The following is a 27,783-nucleotide window of genomic DNA, read 5'->3' as shown; positions in this document are numbered from 1 at the left end:
TAGGGTTACATACAGTATGGAGAGAGAGACAGAGAGAGAGAGAGAGACAGAGATAGAGAGAGGGAGAGACAGAGAGAGAGAGGGCGAGACAGAGAGAGAGAGAGAGAGAGACAGAGAGAGAGAGAGAGAGAGAGAGAGAGAGAGAGAGAGAGAGAGAGAGAGAGAGAGAGAGAGAGAGAGAGAGAGAGAGAGAGAGAGAGAGAGAGAGAGAGAGAGAGAGAGAGAGAGAGAGAGAGAGAGAGAGAGAGAGAGAGAGAGAGAGAGACAGCTTTTAGAGCCGGGATAACTAGCAGCAACTGAACAGAATCATTGTATATAATCATAGCGCAATGGGCAACATTTTTCTTAATAAAAGTTATTCTTCTCATTTGTTTGGTAACAAAACGCAGTACGTAAAATGTGTAACGTGTCCATTAACCAGTCAGTCAGTCAGTACCTGGGCCATGGTCCAGGAGACCGAATCCAGCCACCTGGCTTTCTTTATAATCATCATATTTACCAAAGTCAACTTTCTTCATTTCAATATCAATTACTTAAATCACACTTTATGATTTATCGAACCAATTAATATATCTTAATTACTGATCTTAATATATTAAAAGATTTCTGGAGTTAATTGCAAAACCAGGACTGGAGTTCTGTTTTCTCTTGGACCAGGAGTGACCGGACTGGACTTGGAGCTGTCAGAATCAGAATAACAACAACGTGAACAACTTAAAGGGAGATTTACAGTACAACGGTCTGTCTGTCTGTCTAGGAAAAGCTGTTCTCTGGATAGCTGACTTTGATGGCGCCCCAGTAACAAGCTCGTATCAGACAGATCAGACCCAGGAGGTAGGAGAACGCCCAGGACACATAGGTGGCATGGTAACGGCTGGCAAAGTCCTGAGTCCCCACCTGGAGAGGAGAGGAGAGACAGACAGACAGACAGGAGAGTAGACAGACAGACAGACAGACAGACAGACAGACAGACAGACAGACAGGAGAGTAGACAGACAGACAGACAGGAGAGTAGACAGACAGACAGACAGACAGACAGACAGACAGACAGACAGACAGACAGACAGACAGACAGACAGGAGAGTAGACAGACAGACAGACAGACAGACAGACAGACAGACAGACAGACAGACAGACAGACAGACAGGAGAGTAGACAGACAGACAGACAGGAGAGTAAACAGACAGACAGACAGACAGACAGACAGACAGACAGACAGACAGACAGACAGGAGAGAGTAGACAGACAGACAGACAGACAGACAGACAGACAGACAGACAGACAGACAGACAGACAGACAGACAGACATTTTTATATTGCTACTGGTGATGTGATTTTGTCACGTTTAACGCTTATTAATGCCACTATATCATCACTGTTCAATATATTTCAACTAGAAAGGACATTTCCTAAAAATAAAATAAATGTGTATGTCGTGAATTATTTATGGTTAAATCTATTTCAATGACTGGAATGTAAACCGGAAAGAGGACAAACACTGTTTCACTGGATAAGAACATCTGCTAAATGTCTAAAAGTTGAAATGCAGTGAAGGAAACGTCCACACAATACATTCTTATTTTAATTGGTTTATTGTACCCCCTTTTTCTCCGCAATTTCATGATATCCAATTACGATCTTGTCTCATCTCTGCAAACTCCCCAACGGGCTGCAACTCCCCAACGGGCTGCAACTCCCCAACGGGCTGCAACTCCCCAACGGGCTGCAACTCCCCAACGGGCTGCAACTCCCCAACGGGCTGCAACTCCCCAACGGGCTGCAACTCCCCAACGGGCCGCAACTCCCCAACGGGCCGCAACTCCCCAACGGGCCGCAACTCCCCAACGGTCCGCAACTCCCCAACGGTCCGCAACTCCACAACGGTCCGCAACTCCACAACGGTCCGCAACTCCCCAACGGGCTGCAACTCCCCAACGGGCTGCAACTCCCCAACAGGTTCAGGAGAGGCGAAGGTCGAGTCATGTGTCCCATGAAACATGACTCGCCAAAACAGCACTTTTCAGCACCCGTCCGTTTAACCAGGAAGAGAGCCGCACCATTGTGTTGGAGGAAACACTGGTGACCGGAAGTCAGCCTGCAGGCGCCCGGCCCGCCACAAGTAGTCGCTAGAGTGCAATTAGCCAAGTAAAGAGCCCCCCGGCCAAACCCTCTACAAACCCTGACGACGCTGGGCCAATTGTGCGCCGCCCTATGGAACTCCTGGTCACGGCCCAGTTGTGATACAGCCTGGGATCGAACCAGGGTCTGTAGTGACGCCTCCAGCACTTGGATTCAGTGCCTTAGACCGCTGAACCAGGGTCTGTAGTGACGCCTCCAGCCGCTGAACCAGGGTCTGTAGTGACGCCTCTAGCACTGAGATGCAGTGCCTTAGACCGCTGAACCAGGGTCTGTAGTGACGCCTCCAGCACTGAGATGCAGTGCCTTAGACCGCTGAACCAGGGTCTGTAGTGACGCCTCCAGCTGCTGAACCAGGGTCTGTAGTGACGCCTCCAGCCGCTGAACCAGGGTCTGTAGTGACGCCTCTAGCACTGAGATGCAGTGCCTTAGACCGCTGAACCAGGGTCTGTAGTGACTCCTCCAGCACTGAGATGCAGTACCTTAGACCGCTGAACCAGGGTCTGTAGTAACGCCTCCAGCACTGAGATGCAGTGCCTTAGACCGCTGAACCAGGGTCTGTAGTGACGCCTCCAGCCGCTGAACCAGGGTCTGTAGTGAGATGCAGTGCCTTAGACCGTTCCACCATTCAGGAGGTCTAGTAGATTCTATCTAGAATTATTATTATCTGATTATAATATGTTGTGCAAGCCTGAGTCTGGTAAATATGGGATGTCTACGTCCTAAAATACACCCTATTCCCTATATAGTGCACTTATTTTGACCAGAGTCCTATGGTAGTGCCCTGTAAGGGGAATTTAGGATGCCATTTGTGACGCAGCCATTGTTTCAGCCGGGGGAAATACAGCAGTACTTACTGTTAATCCCACTCCGATAAAGATGCAGATCATTCCCACAGTGATATAGGCACAACAACGCCTCCTGGGAAGAGCACTACCAACAGACGATCTGTAGGAGAGAGAGAGAACAAGAGAGAGGAGTTTCTGAACAAATATCAATTAATTCATGTGAAGAAATGTCAGAGAGACAGAGACAGACAGACACAGAGAGAGAAAGAGAGAGAGAGACAGAGAGAGAGACAGAGAGAGATAGACAGAGAGAGAGAGAGAGACAGAGACAGAGACAGAGAGAGAGAGAGAGACAAAGAGAGAGAGACAGAGAGAGAGAAAGAGAAAGACAGAGAGAGAGAGACAGAGAGAAAGAGAGAGACAGAGAGAGAGACAGAGAGAGAGACAGAGAGAGAAAGAGAGAGACAGAGACAGAGAGAGAGAAAGAGAAAGACAGAGAGAAAGAGAGAGAGAGACAGAGAGAGAGAGAGAGACAGAGAGAGAGACAGAGAGAGATAGACAGAGAGAGAGAGAGAGAGAGAGAGAGAGAGAAAGACAGAGAGAGAGACAGAGAGAAAGACAGAGAGAAAGACAGAGAGAAAGACAGAGAGAAAGACAGAGAGAAAGAGAGAGAAAGAGAGAGAAAGAGAGAGAGAGAGACAGAGAGAGAGAGAAAGACAGAGAGAGAGAGAAAGACAGAGAGAGAGAGAAAGACAGAGAGAGAGAGAAAGACAGAGAGAAAGACAGAGAGAGAGAGAAAGACAGAGAGAGAGAGAAAGACAGAGAGAGAAAGACAGAGAGAGAGAGAAGACAGAGAGAGAAAGAAACACAGAGAGAAAGAAAGAGAGAGACAGAGAGAGAAAGAGAGAGTGAACTAGACAGCAGCTTTATAGGCCTAGCCAATGAAATCCATGAATTTGTCTTCAATGAAACTACTGTAGCAAGTTTTCACAATGATCCAACTCTGCCAGGCATCTACATGATCCCATAAGCTAGAGGCCGTGATTGGCTGGCCAGGGTCAGGGGAAAGAGCCAAGGGTGAGTCACATGTCTAGCTGTGTGTGTGTGTGTGTGTGTGTGTGTGTGTGTTCCCTTCACATCCTCAGTAAGACTCCACTACCCCTCACATCACATGACCCTCATGTGAATGGGTTCAGTAACATTCCTGTCTTCATTCTCCTCTCTCCCTAGTCTTCCTGGGTCTGTGTCTTCATTCTCCTCTCCTCTCTCCCTAGATGTCTTCATTCTCCTCTCCTCTCTCCCTAGATGTCTTCATTCTCCTCTCCTCTCTCCCTAGATGTCTTCATTCTCCTCTCCTCTCTCCCTAGATGTCTGTATCCTCTCCTACTCACTGGGTTAATTGAAGCTGCTGTGACCAACATCATAATTTTTTTTAAATTGTGGATTTTCAGGGGGTGTTGCATCACCCTCAGCACCCCTACTTCCTGTTGCTCTGCCTGTCATACCTCTAGATGAACTAAGGACTATACCAGGCGTGGGTAACTCCAGTCCCTCGAGGGCCTGATTGGTGTCACAGTTCTGCCCCAGCACCCAGCGAACACACCTGACTCCAGTAATCACCTGGTCATGATCTTCAGTTTATAATGCAGTTTGATTAATCAGCTGTGTTCTCTAGGGATGGAGAAAAAGTGCATCACCAATCAGGCCCTGGTACAGTCTGCAAAAGCTGAGAACCACCACAAATCAGCTGCTGAAACGGCCCTAGTGGAGTCTGGGTAAACTCCAATCACCAAGCATCCAACAGAGAGAACGTTGAACGGTCTCGGACGTAACCTGGTTCAGCATCTTTGAATGATTTGAAGTTTTGAGGGACTTACATTTTTTTGCAGTGAGGGCATTTTGCGAGCGTGTTAAATCTGAGCTCCATCCACTGCAGAGGAAAAGACAAGCAGCTGTTAGAGAGAACAGAGAATCTCACACACACACACACACACACACACACACACACATTATTCAGTTCTACTCTACAGTCAACTAACGACTACCGAAGGTCCTGTCAATGATTCCAACCCCCATCAATCACACCTCCATCTTTCATTTTGTTGTCCGTGATGCTGGTGTAGGTTGTCACGATTAAGGGACCTGACGTTAGTTTTAAGTATAATTCATTTCACGTTGCTCATCGATTTGAGTTGATTAAGGGGTTAGTTGAAGGTTGTTATGAAGTAAATAAAAGCCCCAAGGTCGCCGTGGAAACCCCCAGCTCATAGAGACCTGGTCTGTAGAGGTGTTGTTGTCATGGAGAGCCAGATCAGAAGGTGGCGTGGCAGAGTCCTCGTTACCCTAGACACCAAGACGCATAACGGGCAACAACCTTTAACAACACGCCAGGGTACTGCTACTGTAGGTAGGCTACGTCCCAAATGGCACCCTATGGGTTCTGGACTAAAGTAGTGCACTATATAGGGAATAGGGTTCCATAGGGCTCTGGTCTAAAGTAGTGCACTATATAGGGAGTAGGGTGCCATAGGGCTCTGGTCTAAAGTAGTGCACTATATAGGGAATAGGGTGCTATAGGGCTCTGGTCTAAAGTAGTGCACTATATAGGGAATAGGGTGCCATAGGGCTCTGGTCTAAAGTAGTGCACTATATAGGGAATAGGGTGCCATAGGGCTCTGGTCTAAAGTAGTGCACTATATAGGGAATAGGGTGGCATAGGGCTCTGTTCTAAAGTAGTGCACTATATAGGGAATAGGGTGCCATTTGGGGTGCAGGCTGGGGATCAATACATCACTTCATACTCCTTATGGACTGTGGCCGGCGCTGTCCAGAGCGCCGTACCGACACCTCCAACTGTTGAGGAACTGCGTCTCCTTTAATGAAACAAAGTGGCCCAGATTCACACACAGTGGAAAAAACAAAAACAAAATGGTTGATCAAAGTGGAATGTAGCTGGGATCTGTATTGAATAGCAATGGAGAGGTCCCGTGTGGCTCAGTTGGTAGAGCATGGTGTTTGCAACGCCAGGGTTGTGGGTTCGATTCCCACGGGGGGCCAGCACAGAAAAAAAAAAAAAAATGTATGAAATGTATGCATTCACTACTGTAAGTCGCTCTGGATAAGAGCGTCTGCTAAATGACTAAAATGTAAATGAGAGTGTATTCATATTTTAATTCCGCTTTGTTCAAGCTTATTCCACACTAGTCTGTGAATCCAGCGTAGGTGAATCCAGCGTAGGTGAATCCAGCGTGCGTGAATCCAGCGTGCGTGAATCCAGCGTGCGTGAATCCAGCGTGCGTGAATCCAGCGTACGTGAATCCAGCGTACGTGAATCCAGCGTACGTGAATCCAGCGTACGCTAACACCAGTAGACTGTTGGCGATTGAGACATTTCAGCAGCAGCTAATCTCTAAAATAAAGACAGGCTAACTAAAGAGCCAATTCAAAATGTTGCTAGTTAACCGTTTAGCTATAGAGCTAAGCATTAATGTCGCGGACTCACTGTCACCTTTCCACTGACGCTGTTTTGGGAAAGCTGGGATTCCCTCTACTAATCCAGAAGGCTATGTAATTCAGAACAATATAAAACAAATATTTTAAGAATAGTCTAATTGACAAATAGCTTCCGCGCTGAGTGTAGATCTCCCAAGAGACGAGAATATTTGAGGTTATAAATCAACATGTCTTAGTTAGCGACCTTGCTTTGAAGTAGCCTGCCTTATCCACGTTATCCCTGATTCACCGAATGAAGGAATGTAATGTTGTAATATTTATTATCAGGGGTGGCAAACCATCCTCTAGGAGAGCTACTGGGAGTGCAGGCTTTTATTCCAGCCCTGCTCTAACACACCACACTGTAGCCTCAACATCAGCCCTGGTCTAATACACCACTGTAGCCATCAACCCTGGTCTATTACACCACTGTAGCCATCAGCCCTGGTCTAATTCACCACTGTAGCCATCAGCCCTGGTCTAATTCACCACTGTAGCCATCAGCCCTGGTCTAATTCACCACTGTAGCCATCAGCCCTGGTCTAATACACCACTGTAGCCATCAGCCCTGGTCTAATACACCACTGTAGCCATCAGCCCTGGTCTAATACACCACTGTAGCCATCAACCCTGGTCTAATACACCACTGTAGCCACTAGCCCTGGTCTAATTCACCACTGTAGCCATCAGCCCTGGTCTAATACACCACTGTAGCCATCAGCCCTGGTCTAATTCACCACTGTAGCCATCAGCCCTGGTCTAATATACCACTGTAGCCTCAACAGGACTTTGATAAGAGGACTCTGGTGTGTATCAGGGCTTGATGAAAAGCCTGTACACCCAGTAACTCACCAGACTGAGGGTTGACCACGTGTTTTATACAGTAGCATAACACTGTAGTTATTTTACTTTATGGGAGGTTAAGTGCCTTGATCGAGGGCACAATGGCAGGAGATAGTAGGCCTACATGTGATCCAGAGACTAGTAGACTTCTCCTGTCAATACCACATTTACACTGACTTCTTCACGTAGGCTATATAGAGACGCCAATTATTGGTCATGGAAATGTGGTTCAAAGTCATGAAACAGTTGAAGTGGGAAGTTTACATACACTTAGGTCATTAAAACTCGTTTTTCAACCACTCCACACATTTCTTGTTAACAAACTAGTTTTGGCAAGTCGGTTCGGACATCTACTTTGTCCATGACACAAGTCATTTTCCCAACAATTGTTTACAGAGGCCTACCTTCAAACTCAGTGCCTATTTGTTTGACATCATGGGGAAATCAAAAGAAATCAGCCAAGACCTCAGAAAAAAATGTGTAGACCTCCACAAGTCTGGTTCATCCTTGGGAGCAATTTCCAAACGTCTGAAGGTACCATGTTCATCTGTACAAACAATAGTACGCAAGTATAAACACCATGGGACCACGCAGCCGTCATACCGCTCAGGAAGGAGACGCGTTCTGTCTCCTAGAGATGAACGTACTTTGGTGTGAAAAGTGCAAATCAATCACAGAAGAACAGCAAAGGACCTTGTAAAGATGCTGGAGGAAACAGGTACAAAAGTATCTATATCCACAGTAAAACAAGTCCTATATTGACATAACCTGAAAGGCCGCTCAGCAAGGAAGAAGCCACTGTTCCAAAACCACCATAAAAAAAGCCAGACCACGGTTTGCAACTGCACATGGGGACAAAGATCGTACTTTTTGGAGAAATGTCCTCTGGTCTGATGAAACAAAAATAGAACTGTTTGGCCATAATGACCATCGTTATGTTTGGAGGAAAAAGGGGGAGGCTTGCAAGCCAAAGAACACCATCCCAACCGTGAAGCACGGGGGTGGCAGCATCATGTTGTGGGGGTGCTTTGCTGCAGAAGGGACTGGTGCACTTCACAAAATAGATGGCATCATGAGGACAAAAATTATGTGGATGTATTGAAGCAACATCTCAAGACATCAATCAGGAAGTTAAAGCTTGGTCGCAAATGGGTCTTCCAAATGGACAATGACCCCAAGCATACTTACAAAGTTGTGGCAAAATGGCTTAAGGACAACAAAGTCAAGGTATTGGAGTGGCCATCACAAAGCCCTGACCTCAATCCTGTAGAAAATTTGTGGGCAGAACTGAAAAAACTTGTGCGAGGAAGGAGGCCTACAAACCTGACTCAGTTACACCAGCTCTGTCAGGAGGAATGGGCCAAAATTCACCCAACTTATTGTGGGAAGCTTGTGGAAGGCTACCCAAAATGTTTGACCCAAGTTAAACAATTTAAAGGCAATGCTACCAAATACTAATTGAGTGTATGTAAACTTCTGACCCACTGGGAATGTGATGAAATAAATAAAAGCTGAAATAAATAATTCTCTCTACTATTATTCTGACATTTCACATTCTTAAAATAAAGTGGTGATCCTAACTAACCTAAGACAGGGAATTTTTACGAGGATTAAATGTCAGGAATTGTGAAAAACTGAGTTTAAATGTATTTGGCTAAGGTGTATGTAAACTTCCAACTTCAACTGTAAGTCATGGAAAAGTCACTGCAAGTCATGGAAAAGTCACGATAAGGTCACGATAAGTCATGGAAAAGTCACGATAAGTAATGGAAAAGTCACGATAAGTCATGGAAAAGTCACGATAAGTCATGGAAAAGTCACGATAAGTCATGGAAAAGTCACGATAAGTCATGGAAAAGTCACGATAAGGTCACGATAAGTCATGGAAAAGGCACGATAAGTCATGGAAAAGGCACGATAAGTCATGGAAAAGTCATGAAATTCCATCTGTCAAAATGTGTATGAACCCTTAACAGTGAATAAATCAGAGGTCTGTCTCCATAGCATATTGTCATTTGGGAATTTCTGTGAATGGACCAACTTGAAAAAAAAAGACATCCCAAGTCAAACACTGAGAACCACACACACAGTCTTTTCCTTATTAGCCTGATCCCAGACCTGTTTGTGCCGTCTTGCCAAACTCCTATGATCACTGTCGTTGGCAAGACTGCACAACACATTTATTAAGCGTCTCAGTGCAGGAGTGCTGTTTTGCCTTTTCGATTATATGGGAATGGACAAGGGAGACCTGATCCTAGACCAGCACTACCACTCTGAGACGCTTTATGAAGTCTCTGATAGGCCAGAAGGTGCTGACTGCTGCTCAGAGGGCACACTGATTAGCCACATACGAGGAAGGCGTTTCCACAGTGGCCACAGACCACCCTCGTGCCCTCAGGCTGGACTGGCAGGGCTGGCTGGGCCGGCTGCTCCTCTGGAATCACCATCACAGGGCTCAGGTTGATGATGCGTCTGCTGTGGGGGTGGGGCACACAGAGGGCGAGGGGTTACCATACAGTAGTGATGGATCATATTGTTTACCCATGTTTCCCAGGTAAGTTGGTTACTGATGGTCAGTTTGTTATTGGATTCATGGTATTGAACATTTCTGTATGCAAGAACATCCATCAGGCTGTTTTGAAAAACGATCAGGATTTTACTTTTCCTGTTTCTTAGAACATTTCTGAAAACATCCTCTCCAGGTGCAAGCAAGGATTTACCTACTGGAGCCTAGACCAGCAAGGATTTACCTACTGGACTCTAGACCAGCAAGGATTTACCTACTGGACTCTAGACCAGCAAGGATTTACCTACTGGAGTCTCGACCAGCAAGGATTTACCTACTGGAGTCTCGACCAGCAAGGATTTACCTACTGGAGTCTCGACCAGCAAGGATTTACCTACTGGACTCTAGACCAGCAAGGATTTACCTACTGGACTCTAGACCAGCAAGGATTTACCTACTGGACTCTAGACCAGCAAGGATTTACCTACTGGACTCTAGACCAGCAAGGATTTACCGACTGGACTCTAGACCAGCAAGGATTTACCGACTGGACTCTAGACCAGCAAGGATTTACCGACTGGACTCTAGACCAGCAAGGATTTACCGACTGGACTCTAGACCAGCAAGGACTTACCTACTGGACCAGAAACCCTGTGTGCACTGTATGCATTCCTGGGGCTACTGTGAACATCCTATCACCTACCAGTTGGGTCTGGGACATCCTATCACCTACCAGTTGGGTCTGGGACATCCTATCACCTACCAGTTGGGTCTGGGGTATCCTATCACCTACCAGTTGGGTCTGGGACATCCTATCACCTACCAGTTGGGTCTGGGACATCCTATCACCTACCAGTTGGGTCTGGGGCATCCTATCACCTACCAGTTGGGTCTGGGGCATCCTATCACCTACCAGTTGGGTCTGGGGCATCCTATCACCTACCAGTTGGGTCTGGGCATCCTATCACCTACCAGTTGGGTCTGGGGCATCCTATCAAATACCAGTTGGGTCTGGGACATCCTATCACCTACCAGTTGGGTCTGGGACATCCTATCACCTACCAGTTGGGTCTGGGACATCCTATCACCTACCAGTTGGGTCTGGGACATCCTATCCTCCTAGATGAGTCTTTGCAGATGAGGAGACAGTTACAGGGACACCGTACATACTTCTTCCCAGTCGGTGGGTTTTTGATGGGCTGAAAGAAAGAAACCACTTTTAACTACATTTAAATCCATTTTAAACCAGTTTTGCTATTGAATCCTCTCTGTAAAGTACACAGTCTGCATTTCTAACATCTGGTTCTTATTTAAAGCATAATTTCTTTGCTAGTAAATTACACAGTAAAATTACATAATAAAATCACAATAACACTGTCACGTTTAATCCCTCTCCAGACTCTAGGTCACCAGGCTGCTCGTTATGACACACACCATCGTTACACGCACCTGCGCGGCGTCAGACTCACCTGGACTCCATCACTTCCCTGAGTACCTTCCCTATATATATATGGAGTCCAGGTGAGTCTGACGCCGTGCAGGTGCGTGTAACGATGGTGGGAGGGATATATATATATATATATATACGCCTGAGAAGGAACCAAAGGGAGTGACATATATATATATATATATATGTCACTCCCTTTGGTTCCTTCTCAGGCGTCTCTGTTTCATGGTCTGTTAGTGTTTCGTGGCCTGTTAGTGTTTCGTGGCCTGTTAGTGTTTCGTGGCCTGTTAGTGTTTCGTGGCCTGTTAGTGTTTCGTGGCCTGTTAGTGTTTCGTGGCCTGTTAGTGTTTCGTGGCCTGTTAGTGTTTCATGGGCTGTGTGCTGTTAGTGTTTCATGGGCTGTTAGTGTTTCATGGGCTGTTAGTGTTTCATGGGCTGTTAGTGTTTCGTGGCCTGTTCGTGTTTCGTGGCCTGTTCGTGTTTCGTGGCCTGTTCGTGTTTCGTGGCCTGTTCGTGTTTCGTGGCCTGTTCGTGTTTCGTGGCCTGTTCGTGTTTCGTGGCCTGTTAGTGTTTCGTGGGCTGTTAGTGTTTCATGGGCTGTTAGTGTTTCAGGTCTGTGTGCTGTTAGTGTTTCATGGCCTGTTAGTGTTTCATGGGCTGTTAGTGTTTCATGGGCTGTGTGCTGTTAGTGTTTCATGGGCTGTTAGTGTTTCATGGCCTGTTCGTGTTTCATGGGCTGTGTGCTGTTTGTGTTTCATGGCCTGTTAGTGTTTCATGGCCTGTTAGTGTTTCATGGCCTGTTAGTGTTTCATGGCCTGTTAGTGTTTCATGGCCTGTTAGTGTTTCATGGGCTGTTAGTGTTTCATGGGCTGTTAGTGTTTCATGGGCTGTTAGTGTTTCATGGGCTGTGTGCTGTTAGTGTTTCATGGTCTGTTAGTGTTTCAGGTCTGTTAGTGTTTCGTGGTCTGTGTGCTGTTAGTGTTTCTTGCTTCTGTATTATGTTCCATTTATTTTATTAAAACACTCACTCCCTGAACTTGCTTCCCAACTCTCATTACAGAGTCTCGTTACAAACACTCTTATTCACAGGGGACACACCCAATTACATTCCAATTAGTTGGTCATTTTGCAGAGTCATGGCCCTGGATTCAGGTGTTACTACAAGCCCTGGTTGAGTGTAGACAGAGCAGAGCGTGGCAGTACGACTGCTACTAACACCCTCTCGATGAGGGGTCAGCCTCGGCACGCACGGATCGACTGACTCACTATTTGATCCCTCTCAGCTGAGACGACTGAGGCATTGGGAAACTTCTGGCTGTCAGACATCAACTGCTGCGGAACTGTGGGTCCACACTGTAGTAGTAGTAGAAATAAGGAACAATCTCTATAGCCGCGTGAAACCAGACTGACCACCGCACTCACAATTTGTTTTCACTTCACTTGGTGATACGCGAAACAGAATTTGAGCTCGCAACATCTGTCTGCTTTAACAAGGGCTACAATCTTTAGTCCACTCGTGTAATAACAAAACCCAGCTCAACTCCATGACTTCGCCGTTGTAGAGTAGTTACTACATTCGTATGACACGTTAATAACCCATGTTATAACACTGTTAAATCCACATCCATTTAATACGACAGGTCACATCCAGGTCTTTAGGATAGCTCTACCACTCTCCCATTACATCCCAAACAGCACCTTATTCCCTACATAGTATGCTACTTTGAGCAGAACCCTACGGGCCTGGTAGAAGGATAGGGTGTTAAATGTACCCAGCTCTACTGACAGACAAACACATTAGCTCCCTGTCATTCAACGTGTGTGTGTGTGTGTGTGTGTGTGTGTGTGTGTTTGTGTGTGCCCACTGTGGGCTCACAGAACTGCCATCACAGTGGAAACTGAAGGATATCTAGTGTCTAGTTAAAATCCCTCTCCTAGTCTCTGATCTGATGTCACTACAGTATGGATCCTCTCCTAGTCTCTGATCTGATGGTGACGTCACTACAGTGTGGATCCTCTCCTAGTCTCTGATCTGATGGTGACGTCAGTACAGTGTGGATCCTCTCCTAGTCTCTGATCTGATGGTGACGTCACTACAGTGTGGATCCTCCCCTAGTCTCTGATCTGATGTCACTACAGTGTGGATCCTCTCCTAGTCTCTGATCTGATGGTGACGTCAGTACAGTGTGGATCCTCTCCTAGTCTCTGATCTGATGTCACTACAGTGTGGATCCTCTCCTAGTCTCTGATCTGATGGTGACGTCAGTACAGTGCAGTCCTGGAGTAATGGATCATATTACAACACAATGGTGTGGTATGGATGACCTAACACTGGCCTTAAGGTAGAATGATGGTGCTGAGAGACAGACAGACAGACAGACAGACAGACAGACAGACAGACAGACAGACAGACAGACAGAGACCAGTGAAGCAGCAGTAGGTTGAGAATTGACTAAGCAGTAGAATCATCATCAGTCTGCATGGTGAGTCTGCATGCTGAGTCTGCATGGTGAGTCTGCATGGTGAGTCTGCATGGTGAGTCTGCATGGTGAGTCTGCATGGTGAGTCTTACCGTGGCCTCGTTGCACACGGTGCACTTCACCACGTGCTGATGCAGTTTGCCATCCAGGTTAATGAGAGACTGGCACACCCGGCAGTTGATGACAGGTACCCCTCCTGGGTCGGGACTGGCGATGGCTGTGTAGGGTGGAGGTAGTTCAGCTGGAGGGGAGAGACACACACACACACACACACACACACACACACACACACACAGCACCTGGTTTAATGACACATTACATACAGTTGAAGTGGGAAGTTTACATACACTCAGGTTGGAGTCATTCAAACTTGTTTTTCAACCACTCCACAAATGTCTTGTTAACAAACTATAGGTTTGGCAAGTCGGTTAGGACATCTGCTTTGTGCATGACACAAGTCATTTTTCCAACAATTGTTTACAGACAGATTATTTCACTTATAATTCACTGTATCACAATTCCAGTGGGTCAGAAGTTTACATACACTAAGTTGACTGTGCCTTTAAACAGCTTGGAAAATTCCAGAAAATGATGTCATGCCTTTAGAAGCTTCTGATAGGTTAATTGACATCATTTGAGTCAATTGAGGGTGTACCTGTGGATGTATTTCAAGGCCTACCTTCAAACTCAGTGCCTCTTTGCTTGACATCATGGGGAAATCAAAAGAAAAATCTGCCAAATAATTGTAGACCTCCACAAGTCTGTTTCATCCTTGGGAGCAATTTCCAAATGTCTGAAGGTACCACGTTCATCTGAACAAACAATAGTACGCAAGTATAAACATTATGGGACCATGCAGCCATCATACCGCTCAGGAAGGAGACGCGTTCTGTCTCCTAGAGATGAACGTACTTTGGTGCGAAAAGTGCAAATCAATCCCAGAACAACAGCAAAGGACCTTGTGAAGATGCTGGAGGAAACAGGTACAAAAGCATCTATATCCACAGTAAAACAAGTCCTATATCGACATAACCTGAAAGGCCGCTCAGCAAGGAAGAAGCCACTGCTCCAAAACCGCCATAAAAAAGCCAGACTATGGTTTGCAACTGCACATGGGGACAAAGATTGTACTTTTTGGAGAAATGTCTTCTGGTCTGATGAAACAAAAATAGAACTGTTTGGCCATAATGACCATCGTTATGTTTGGAGGAAAAAGGGGCAGCAGGTTTTTCCACCTAGTCGGCTTGGGGATTTGAACCAGCAACCTTTCCGTTACTGGCCCATTGCTCTTAACAACTAGTCTACCTTGTTGTAATGACATCGTACACAATTTCATGGCATTGTTTTTAGGCCTACAGACAAGGCCCTGTTTTCACTTCTATTTTCAGTACCTTTTTCTTTAACATGGGTCGACCTGGGAGACGAGTGAAAATAGGGTCGGTCAGTTGACAGTGAAAGGGAAGGAATGGATTTAATTCCTGATGTCAATACACTGTGCATCACCCACCCCTCCCCTTCTGTTTGGGTCAAAAAGCAGAACTGACCTATTTTTATACCTTGATTTAACTAGGCAAGTCAGTTAAGAACAAATTTCTTATTTATAATGATGGCCTAGGAACAGTGGGTTAACTGCCTTGTTCAGGGGAAAAACAACAGATTTGTACCTTGTCAGCTCTGGGATTCGATCTACCTTCGGGTTACTGGCCCAACGCTCTAACCACTAGGATACCTGCCTCCTATAGGCCAAGCAGACTCTCTGTTCAACAAGAGGTTTAGTATCGATCCTTTAGCATATTAACCCGTATGTCTTCAATGTACCAAGTAGTGTCAACATCACAGAGCTCGGTGATATATCACAGAGCTCGGATATATATCACAGAGCTAGGCTATACATCACAGAGCTCGGATATATATCACAGAGCTAGGCTATATATACAGTATCTCACAAAAGTGAGTACACCCCTCACATTTTTGTAAATATGAGTATCTTTTCATGTGACAACACTGAAGAAATGACACTTAGCTACAATGTAAAGTAGTGAGTGTACAGCTTGTATAACAGTGTAAATTTGCTGTCCCATCAAAATAACACAACACACAGCCATTAATGTCTAAACCGCTGGCAACAAAAGTGAGTACACCCCTAAGTGAAAATGTCCAAATTGGGCCCAAAGTGTCAATATTTTGTGTGGCCACCATCATTTTCCAGCACTGCCTTAACCCTCTTGGGCATGGAGTTCACCAGAGCTTCACAGGTTACCACTGGACTCCTCTTCCACTCCTCCATGACGACATCACGGAGCTGGTGGATGTTAGAGACCTTGCACTCCTCCATGACGGAGCTGGTGGATGTTAGAGCCCTTGCACTCCTCCATGACGGAGCTGGTGGATGTTAGAGCCCTTGCACTCCTCCATGACGGAGCTGGTGGATGTTAGAGCCCTTGCACTCCTCCATGACGGAGCTGGTGGATGTTAGAGACCTTGCACTCCTCCACCTTCCGTTTGAGGATGCCCCACAGATGCTCAATAGGGTTAGGTCTGGAGACATGCTTGGCCAGTCCATCACCTTTACCCTCAGCTTCTTTAGCAAGGCGGTGGTCGTCTTGGAGGTGTGTTTGGGGTCGTTTATCATGTTGGAATACTGCCCTGTGGCCCAGTCTCCGAAGGGAGGGGGATCATGCTCTGCTTCAGTATGTCACAGTACATGTTGGCATTCATGGTTCCCTCAATGAACTGTAGCTCCCCAGTGCCGGCAGCACTCATGCAGCCCCAGACCATGACACTCCCACCACCATGCTTGACCGTAGGCAAGACACACTTGTCTTTGTACTCCTCACCTGATTGCCGCCACACACGCTTGACACCATCTGAACCAAATAAGTTTATCTTGGTCTCATCAGACCACAGGACATGGTTCCAGTAATCCATGTCCTTAGTCTGCTTGTCTTCAGCAAACTGTTTGCGGGCTTTCTTGTTCATCATCTTTAGAAGAGGCTTCCTTCTGGGACGACAGCCATGCAGACCAATTTGATGCAGTGTGCGGCTTATGGTCTGAGCACTGACAGGCTGACCCCCCCCCCCCACCCCTTCAACCTCTGCAGCAATGCTGGCAGCACTCATACGTCTATTTGCCAAAGACAACCTCTGGATATGACGCTGAGCACGTGCACTCAACTTCTTTGGTCGACCATGGCGAGGCCTGTTCTGAGTGGAACCTGTCCTGTTAAACCGCTGTATGGTCTTGGCCATCGTGCTGCAGCTCAGTTTCAGGGTCTTGGCAATCTTCTAATAGCCCAGGCCATCTTTATGTAGAGCAACAATTATTTTTTTCAGATCCTCAGAGAGAGTTCTTTGCCATGAGGTGCCATGTTGAACTTCCAGTAACCAGTCAGTATGAGGGAGTGTGAGAGTGATGACACCAAATTTAACACACCTGCTCCCCATTCACACCTGAGACCTTGTAACACTAACGAGTCACATGACACCGGGGAGGGAAAATGGCTAATTGGGGCCCAATTTGGATATTTTCACTTAGGGGTGTACTCACTTTTGTTGCCAGCGGTTTAGACATTAATAGCTGTGTGTTGTGTTATTTTGATGGGACAGCAAATTTACACTGTTATACAAGCTGTACACTCACTACTTTACATTGTAGCAAAGCGTCATTTCTTCAGTGTTGTCACATGAAAAGATATACTCATATTTACAAAAATGTGAGGGCTGTACTCACTTTTGTGAGATACTGTATATATATATATATCACAGAGCTCGGCTATCTATATCTATATCTATATATATATATCACAGAGCTAGGCTATATAAATATATATCACAGAGCTAGGCTATATAATATATATATATATATATAAATAATCACAGAGCTAGGCTATATATATATATATATATATATATATATATATATATATATATATATATATATATATATAAATATCACAGAGCTCGGCTATATATATATATATATATATATATATATATATATATATATATATATATATATATCTATATATATATAAATAATCACAGAGCTAGGCTATATATATATATATCACAGAGCTCGGCTATATATATATATATAATCACAGAGCTAGGCTATATATATATATATATATATATATATATATATATATATATATATATATATATATATATAATCACAGAGCTAGGCTATATATATATATATATATATATATATATATAAATATCACAGAGCTAGGCTATATATATATATATATATATATATATATATATATATATATATATAAATATCACAGAGCTCGGCTATATATATATATAATCACAGAGCTCGGCTATATATATAAATAATCACAGAGCTAGGCTATATATATATATATATATATATATATATATATATATATAATCACAGAGCTTGGCTATATATATATATATAATCAAAGAGCTAGGCTATATATATATATATATATATATATATATATAATCACAGAGCTAGGCTATATATATATATATATAAAATCACAGAGCTAGGCTATATATATATATAATCACAGAGCTAGTCTATATATATATAAATAAATATATATCACAGAGCTAGGCTATATATCCATCCACTCAAGGTCGTCCAAGGTCGCTCTATTGTTGACTCTCTTACAACAGTTATGGACGATGGCATTTTAGAAGACCATTCAATTCAGTGATTCAATGAGGTTTTAGAAGTGCATTCAATTCAGTGATTCAATGAGGGTTTTAGACGTGCATTCAATTCAGTGATTCAATGAGGTTTTAGAAGAGCATTCAATTCAGTGATTCAATGAGGTTTTAGAAGAGCATTCAATTCAGTGATTCAATGAGGTTTTAGAAGTGCATTCAATTCAGTGATTCAATGAGGTTTTAGAAGAGCATCCAATTCAGTGATTCAATTAGGTTTTAGAAGCGCATTCAATTCAGTGATTCAATGAGGGTTTTAGAAGTGCATTCAATTCAGTGATTCAATGAATTTTTAGAAGAGCATTTAACATCATATAACAGAATCTGTATGATTTAAAGCTGGTTCTAAATTCAGGTAAAACAAAATGCATGGTATTTTCAAATGACAGGCATGTTACTAATCATGTCATTGCTACATTGGCTGGACATACTATAGAGCAAGTTAAAGTGTATAAATATTTGGGTGTGTGGGTTGTTGATAAGCTGAGCTTAACTGTAAACACTATATGTGTTTATAGTTGTGTTTAATGTTGTGTTAGTGTGTGTGTGTTTATAGTTGTGTTAAATGTTGTGTTAGTGTGTGTGTGTGTGTATAGTTGTGTTTAATGTTGTGTTAGTGTGTGTGTGTTTATAGTTGTGTTTAATGTTGTGTTAGTGTGTGTGTGTTTATAGTTATGTTTAATGTTGTGTTAGTGTGTGTGTGTTTATAGTTGTGTTTAATGTTGTGTTAGTGTGTGTGTGTTTATAGTTGTGTTTAATGTTGTGTTAGTGTGTGTGTGTTTATAGGTGTGTTTAATGTTGTGTTCGTGTGTGTGTGTTTATAGGTGTGTTTAATGTTGTGTTCGTGTGTGTGTGTTTATAGGTGTGTTTAATGTTGTGTTAGTGTATGTGTGTTTATAGTTGTGTTTAATGTTGTGTTAGTGTATGTGTGTTTATAGTTGTGTTTAATGTTGTGTTAGTGTGTGTGTTTATAGTTGTGTTTAATGTTGTGTTAGTGTGTGTGTGTTTATAGTTGTGTTTAATGGTGTGTTAGTGTATGTTTTTGTTGTAGTGTGTGTGTGTTTATAGTTGTGTTTAATGTTGTGTTAGTGTGTGTGTGTTTATAGTTGTGTTTCATGTTGTGTTAGTGTGTGTGTGTTTATAGTTGTGTTTAATGTTGTGTTAGTGTGTGTGTGTTTATAGTTGTGTTTAATGTTGTGTTAGTGTGTGTGTGTTTATAGTTGTGTTTAATGTTGTGTTAGTGTATGTGTGTTTATAGTTGTGTTTAATGTTGTGTTAGTGTGTGTGTGTTTATAGTTGTGTTTAATGTTGTGTTAGTGTGTGTGTGTTTATAGTTGTGTTTAATGTTGTGTTAGTGTGTGTGTGTTTATAGTTGTGTTTAATGTTGTGTTAGTGTGTGTGTGTGTTTATAGTTGTGTTTAATGTTGTGTTAGTGTGTGTGTGTGTTTATAGTTGTGTTTCATGTTGTGTTAGTGTGTGTGTGTTTATAGTTATGTTTAATGTTGTGTTAGTGTGTGTGTGTTTATAGTTGTGTTTCATGTTGTGTTAGTGTGTGTTTATAGTTGTGTTTAATGTTGTGTTAGTGTGTGTGTTTATAGTTGTGTTTAATGTTGTGTTAGTGTGTGTGTGTTTATAGTTGTGTTTAATGTTGTGTTAGTGTATGTGTGTTTATAGTTGTGTTTAATGTTGTGTTAGTGTATGTGTGTTTATAGTTGTGTTTAATGTTGTGTTAGTGTGTGTGTGTTTATAGTTGTGTTTAATGTTGTGTTAGTGTGTGTGTGTGTGTTGTGTTTAATGTTGTGTTAGTGTGTGTGTGTGTTGTGTTTAATGTTGTGTTAGTGTATGTGTGTTTATAGTTGTGTTTAATGTTGTGTTAGTGTGTGTGTGTGTTTATAGTTGTGTTTAATGTTGTGTTAGTGTGTGTGTGTTTATAGTTGTGTTTAATGTTGTGTTAGTGTGTGTGTGTTTATAGTTGTGTTTAATGTTGTGTTAGTGTTGTACTGTATGTGTGTTTATAGTTGTGCTTAATGTTGTGTTAGTGTGTGTGTGTTTATAGTTGTGCTTAATGTTGTGTTAGTGTGTGTGTGTTTATAGTTGTGTTTAATGTTGTGTTAGTGTTGTACTGTGTGTGTGTTTATAGTTGTGTTTAATGTTGTGTTAGTGTGTGTTTATAGTTGTGTTTAATGTTGTGTTAGTGTTGTACTGTGTGTGTGTTTATAGTTGTGTTTAATGTTGTGTTAGTGTTGTACTGTATGTGTGTTTATAGTTGTGTTTAATGTTGTGTTAGTGTGTGTGTGTTTATAGTTGTGTTTAATGTTGTGTTAGTGTTGTACTGTATGTGTGTTTATAGTTGTGCTTAATGTTGTGTTAGTGTGTGTGTGTTTATAGTTGTGTTTAATGTTGTGTTAGTGTTGTACTGTATGTGTGTTTATAGTTGTGTTTAATGTTGTGTTAGTGGAAGTTGTTTTGTCTGAAACGTTGTTCCCCTGATGCTATTGGACCAGGTCTCTCTTGGAAAAGAGATATTATCTCAATGAGAAAAAACCTGGATAAATAAAAGGTTAAATAAAAATAAAAAAGTGCATTCAATTCAGTGATCAATGAGTACGGTTATTCATTTATCTCACATTATTGTGGACAGTCAGGTTAATATAATAGTTGGATTAAAACGTTTACATGCTTTGCAAGAAGAACTATTTCCCTAATTATCCTGTTTCCATGGACTACCTGATGGTACTCTGATAAAAGCAGAAAATCAACAATCAAAATTTAACATTCTACCACAGCGACCTTGTCATTTTTAGGAAGTATATTTGATTCTGAGTTCAGACATATAAAGTTTGTATGTGAAACTACTTCTACGACGGATACAGCCAGTAGTTCTGTACTCACTTCCCTCATGCTAAAGAGGGAGGCTCACTCAGATGGAGCAAACACAAGGCCAGATTAAATACATCTCTGGAACACATGACCAGATTAAATATACCTCTGGAACTAACACATGACCAGATTACATACACCTCTGGAACACATGACCAGATTAAATACACCTCTGGAACACATTACCAGATTAAATATACCTCTGGAACTAACACATGACCAGATTAAATACACCTCTGGAACACACAACCAGATTAAATACACCTCTGGAACACATGACCAGATTAAATACACCTCTGGAACACATGACCAGATTAAATACATCTCTGGAACACATGACCAGATTAAATACACCTCTGGAACTAACACATGACCAGATTAAATACACCTCTGGAACTAACACATGACCAGATTAAATACACCTCTGGAACTAACACATGACCAGATTAAATACACCTCTGGAACACATGACCAGATTAAATACACCTCTGGAACACATGACCAGACTAAATACACCTCTGGAACACATGACCAGATTAAATACACCTCTGGAACTAACACATGGCCAGATTAAATACACCTCTGGAACACATGACCAGATTAAATACACCTCTGGAACTAACACATGACCAGATTAAATACACCTCTGGAACTAACACATGACCAGATTAAATACACCTCTGGAACTAACACATGACCAGATTAAATACACCTCTGGAACTAACACATTACCAGATTAAATACACCTCTGGAACTAACACATGACCAGATTAAATATACCTCTGGAACTAACACATGACCAGATTAAATATACCTCTGGAACTAACACATGACCAGATTAAATACACCTCTGGAACACATGACCAGATTAAATACACCTCTGGAACACATGACCAGATTAAATACATCTCTGGAACACATGACCAGATTAAATACACCTCTGGAACTAACACATGACCAGATTAAATACACCTCTGGAACTAACACATGACCAGATTAAATACACCTCTGGAACACATGACCAGATTAAATACACTTCTAGAACACATGACCAGATTAAATACACCTCTGGAACTAACACATGACCAGATTAAATACACCTCTGGAACTAACACATGACCAGATTAAATACACCTCTGGAACTAACACATGACCAGATTAAATACACCTCTGGAACTAACACATGACCAGATTAAATACACCTCTGGAACACATGACCAGATTAAATATACCTCTGGAACACATGACCAGATTAAATATACCTCTGGAACTAACACATGACCAGATTAAATACACCTCTGGAACACATGACCAGATTAAATACACCTCTGGAACACATGACCAGATTAAATACATCTCTGGAACACATGACCAGATTAAATACACCTCTGGAACTAACACATGACCAGATTAAATACACCTCTGGAACTAACACATGACCAGATTAAATACACCTCTGGAACTAACACATGACCAGATTAAATACACCTCTGGAACTAACACATGACCAGATTAAATACACCTCTGGAACTAACACATGACTAGATTAAATACACCTCTGGAACTAACACATGACCAGATTAAATACACCTCTGGAACTAACACATGACCAGATTAAATACACCTCTGGAACTAACACAAGACCAGATTAAATACACCTCTGGAACTAACACACGACCAGATTAAATACACCTCTGGAACTAACACACGACCAGATTAAATTCACCTCTGGAACTAACACACGACCAGATTAAATTCACCTCTGGAACTAACACACGACCAGATTAAATACACCTCTGGAACTAACACACGACCAGATTAAATACACCTCTGGAACTAACACACGACCAGATTAAATACACCTCTGGAACTAACACATGACCAGATTAAATACACCTCTGGAACTAACACATGACCAGATTAAATACACCTCTGGAACTAACACATGACCAGATTAAATACACCTCTGGAACTAACACATGACCAGATTAAATACACCTCTGGAACTAACACATGACCAGATTAAATACACCTCTGGAACTAACACATGACCAGATTAAATACACCTCTGGAACTAACACATGACCAGATTAAATACACCTCTGGAACTAACACATGACCAGATTAAATACACCTCTGGAACACATGACCAGATTAAATACACCTCTGGAACACATGACCAGATTAAATACACCTCTGGAACTAACACATGACCAGATTAAATACACCTCTGGAACACATGACCAGATTAAATACACCTCTAGAACACATGACCAGATTAAATACACCTCTGGAAATAACACATGACCAGATTAAATACACCTCTGGAACTAACACATGACCAGATTAAATACACCTCTGGAACTAACACATGACCAGATTAAATACACCTCTGGAACACATTACCAGATTAAATATACCTCTGGAACTAACACATGACCAGATTAAATACACCTCTGGAACACATGACCAGATTAAATACACCTCTGGAACACATGACCAGATTAAATACATCTCTGGAACACATGACCAGATTAAATACACCTCTGGAACACATGACCAGATTAAATACACCTCTGGAACTAACACATGACCAGATTAAATACACCTCTGGAACTAACACATGACCAGATTAAATACACCTCTGGAACACATGACCAGATTAAATACACCTCTGGAACTAACACACGACCAGATTAAATACACCTCTGGAACTAACACACGACCAGATTAAATACACCTCTGGAACTAACACACAACCAGATTAAATACACCTCTGGAACACACGACCAGATTAAATACACCTCTGGAACTAACACATGGCCAGATTAAATACACCTCTGGAACTAACACATGACCAGATTAAATACACCTCTGGAACTAACACATGACCAGATTAAATACACCTCTGGAACTAACACATGACCAGATTAAATACACCTCTGGAACTAACACATGACCAGATTAAATACACCTCTGGAACTAACACATGACCAGATTAAATACACCTCTGGAACTAACACATGACCAGATTAAATACACCTCTGGAACTAACACAAGACCAGATTAAATACACCTCTGGAACTAACACATGACCAGATTAAATACACCTCTGGAACTAACACATGACCAGATTAAATACACCTCTGGAACTAACACATGACCAGATTAAATACACCTCTGGAACTAACACATGACCAGATTAAATACACCTCTGGAACTAACACATGACCAGATTAAATACACCTCTGGAACTAACACATGACCAGATTAAATACACCTCTGGAACACATTACCAGATTAAATACACCTCTGGAACTAACACATGACCAGATTAAATACACCTCTGGAACACATGACCAGATTAAATACACCTCTGGAACACATGACCAGATTAAATACACCTCTGGAACTAACACATGACCAGATTAAATACACCTCTGGAACTAACACACGACCAGATTAAATACACCTCTGGAACTAACACACGACCAGATTAAATACACCTCTGGAACTAACACACGACCAGATTAAATACACCTCTGGAACTAACACATGACCAGATTAAATACACCTCTGGAACACATGAGCAGACTAAATACACCTCTGGAACTAACACATGACCAGATTAAATACACCTCTGGAACTAACACATGACCAGATTAAATACACCTCTGGAACTAACACATGACCAGATTAAATACACCTCTGGAACTAACACATGACCAGATTAAATACACCTCTGGAACTAACACAAGACCAGATTAAATACACCTCTGGAACTAACACACGACTAGATTAAATACACCTCTGGAACTAACACACGACCAGATTAAATACACCTCTGGAACTAACACATGACCAGATTAAATACACCTCTGGAACTAACACATGACCAGACTAAATACACCTCTGGAACTAACACATGACCAGATTAAATACACCTCTGGAACTAACACATGACCAGATTAAATACACCTCTGGAACTAACACATGACCAGATTAAATACACCTCTGGAACTAACACATGACCAGATTAAATACACCTCTGGAACTAACACATGACCAGATTAAATACACCTCTGGAACTAACACATGACCAGATTAAATACACCTCTGGAACTAACACATGACCAGATTAAATACACCTCTGGAACTAACACATGACCAGATTAAATACACCTCTGGAACTAACACATGACCAGATTAAATACACCTCTGGAACTAACACATGACCAGATTAAATACACCTCTGGAACTAACACATGACCAGATTAAATACACCTCTGGAACTAACACATGACCAGATTAAATACAGGTGTTTTAAATCGGCATACGCTTACTCAGATTTTGACCTTTGGCCGATTAAAATAAACAGTGTAAAGTGTTTACATGACTACTGCATAATCTGCCTGCTGCCATAATCAGTTTAACATCGAATTATTACTGTGCATGTAAACATACTTAATGAGGTTTTAGAAGAGCATTCAATTCAGTGATTCAACGACGCTCTCTAGGAATCTTGTCTGTCCTCTCACTGAAGATGTACAGCTGTGTACTGACTATTCTAGAGTAGTACAAAAACCTTGAACTAAACCAGTCCAGGTAACTAGGGGAGGCAGGTAGCCTAGTGGTTAGAGCGTTGGACTAGTAACCGAAAGGTTGCAAGATCAAATCCCCGAGCCGACAAGGTAAAAATCTGTCGTTCTGCCCCTGAACAAGGCAGTTAACCCACTGTTCCTAGGCCGTCATTGAAAATAAGAATTTGTTCTTAACTGACTTGCCAAGTTAAATAAAAAGGTATATAAATCAACACTAAACTGTGTATTCACTAACCTACAGACTAGAATCCAGTTCAGTTTCCATTTTTTTTGTAATGGTATTCAAGAACAAAAACATTCAGAAACACTATGGGACTGGATCCAGGAAGTAAGCAGGAAAAGCTGGTCACTTTCCCAGCGTATTAGAGGTCATTATAGTCCCAACATTTCAATGTTTACCGTTACTTCTGTGGTGAAATATGGATTAAACATCAGATTTAAATCTCATGGTGTACAAAGGTGAGTAACAATGCTCATTCAGTGTCTCCATTACATCGCCGTTGGCAATTGGCAAAAAAAATTTAAATAATGTATTTATACTTAACACTTGATTTTCAACTGGTCTGTAAACCTTGTTGTCAGGGCTGACACTACCTCGACCTATATGGGTCTCTCTGTGTGGGTCTCTCTGTGTGGGTCTCTCTGTGTGGGTCTCTCTGTACTGGTCTCTCTGTACTGGTCTCTCTGTACGGGTCTCTCTGTACGGGTCTCTCTGTACGGGTCTCTCTGTACGGGTCTCTCTGTACGGGTCTCTCTGTGTGGGTCTCTCTGTACTGGTCTCTCTGTACTGGTCTCTCTGTACTGGTCTCTCTGTACTGGTCTCTCTGTACTGGTCTCTCTGTACTGGTCTCTCTGTACGGGTCTCTCTGTGTGGGTCTCTCTGTGTGGGTCTCTCTGTGCTGGTCTCTCTGTGCTGGTCTCTCTGTGTGAGTCTCTCTGTACTGGTCTCTCTGTACTGGTCTCTCTGTACTGGTCTCTCTGTACTGGTCTCTCTGTATGGGTGAACATGCTGCTTAACTGGCATTGTGTTCCTCTGGATAGGTCTCAACAGGCAGAGCCCATGCAGAGCTGGTTCCAGGTATAAGCCACATAAACAGGCGTTTAGAGCCCCGAGCCCGGGGGGAGACTCAGGTCGGGGTCTCAACTTTCTGAGAGTAAGAATAGTAGAATACACAAGGTGTAATTTAACAATCTGTTTGTGCATCAGCAGTTTATCTGTTGTTAAGTCAGCCACTGACAGTCACTCAATTAGCCATGTCAGCCACAGGAGGCTGGTGGCACCTTCATTGGGGAGGACGGACTCGTGGTAATGACTGGAGCGGAATCAGTGGAATGGTATCAAATACATCAAATACATGGTTTCCATGGTTCCCATGTACATCAAACACATGGTTTCCATGGTTCCCATGTACATCAAACACATGGTTTCCATGGTTCCCATGTACATCAAACGCATGGTTTCCATGGTTTCCATGTACATCAAACACATGGTTTCCATGGTTCCCATGTACATCAAACACATGGTTTCCATGGTTCCCATGTACATCAAACACATGGTTTCCATGGTTTCCATGTACATCAAACACATGGTTTCCATGGCTCCCATGTACATCAAACACATGGTTTCCATGGTTCCCATGTACATCAAACACATGGTTTCCATGGTTCCCATTTACATCAAACACATGGTTTCCATGTACATGAAACACGTGGTTTCCATGGTTTCCATGTGTTTGATGCCATTCCATTCGCTCCAGCCATTATTATGACCCATCCTCCCCTCAGCAGCCCCCATTGATGTCAGCTAATAAGTTATGGATTGGTAATTAGCTTAGCCAGCTATCTAAACTTGTAGTAATCATGGCCGAATACACAGGGGCTCTGACCTACAGGGGAACCCCATTGA

The 27,783-nt window shown here is 42.6% G+C and overlaps 1 protein-coding gene and 1 long non-coding RNA gene across 3 annotated transcripts in view; both read right to left on the bottom strand.

The window, feature by feature from the left end:
* Nucleotides 1–232: 232 nt before the first annotated feature.
* LOC115176274 (type 2 phosphatidylinositol 4,5-bisphosphate 4-phosphatase) overlaps nt 233–27,783 on the bottom strand; it is a 31,711-nt gene continuing 4,160 nt past the window's right edge. Inside the window, exons 2-8 of one of the 2 annotated variants that reach the window (XM_029736198.1) lie at nt 13,785–13,933; nt 10,858–10,964; nt 9,611–9,734; nt 5,199–5,267; nt 4,802–4,854; nt 2,994–3,084; nt 233–897 (exon numbers count right to left, since the gene is read on the bottom strand). In XM_029736198.1, the coding sequence (XP_029592058.1) occupies nt 754–897; nt 2,994–3,084; nt 4,802–4,854; nt 5,199–5,267; nt 9,611–9,734; nt 10,858–10,964; nt 13,785–13,933 (737 nt within the window). In that variant the 3' untranslated portion in view covers nt 233–753. The remainder of the gene's footprint in view (nt 898–2,993; nt 3,085–4,801; nt 4,855–5,198; nt 5,268–9,610; nt 9,735–10,857; nt 10,965–13,784; nt 13,934–27,783) is intronic. The other variant, XM_029736199.1, reaches the window with a different exon arrangement.
* On the bottom strand, nt 23,636–25,581 carry LOC115176275 (uncharacterized). The gene is made up of 3 exons (XR_003872206.1): nt 25,561–25,581; nt 23,697–23,730; nt 23,636–23,666 (listed from the first exon to the last, which is right to left on the bottom strand). It is a non-coding gene; the product is annotated as an uncharacterized LOC115176275 (long non-coding RNA).

The sequence above is a fragment of the Salmo trutta genome, chromosome 36 (genome assembly GCF_901001165.1).
Source record: "Salmo trutta chromosome 36, fSalTru1.1, whole genome shotgun sequence".
NCBI lineage: Eukaryota > Metazoa > Chordata > Actinopteri > Salmoniformes > Salmonidae > Salmo > Salmo trutta.
The sequence above is the reverse complement of the archived record's forward strand: the minus strand, read 5'-3'. Positions and strand labels throughout refer to the sequence as shown.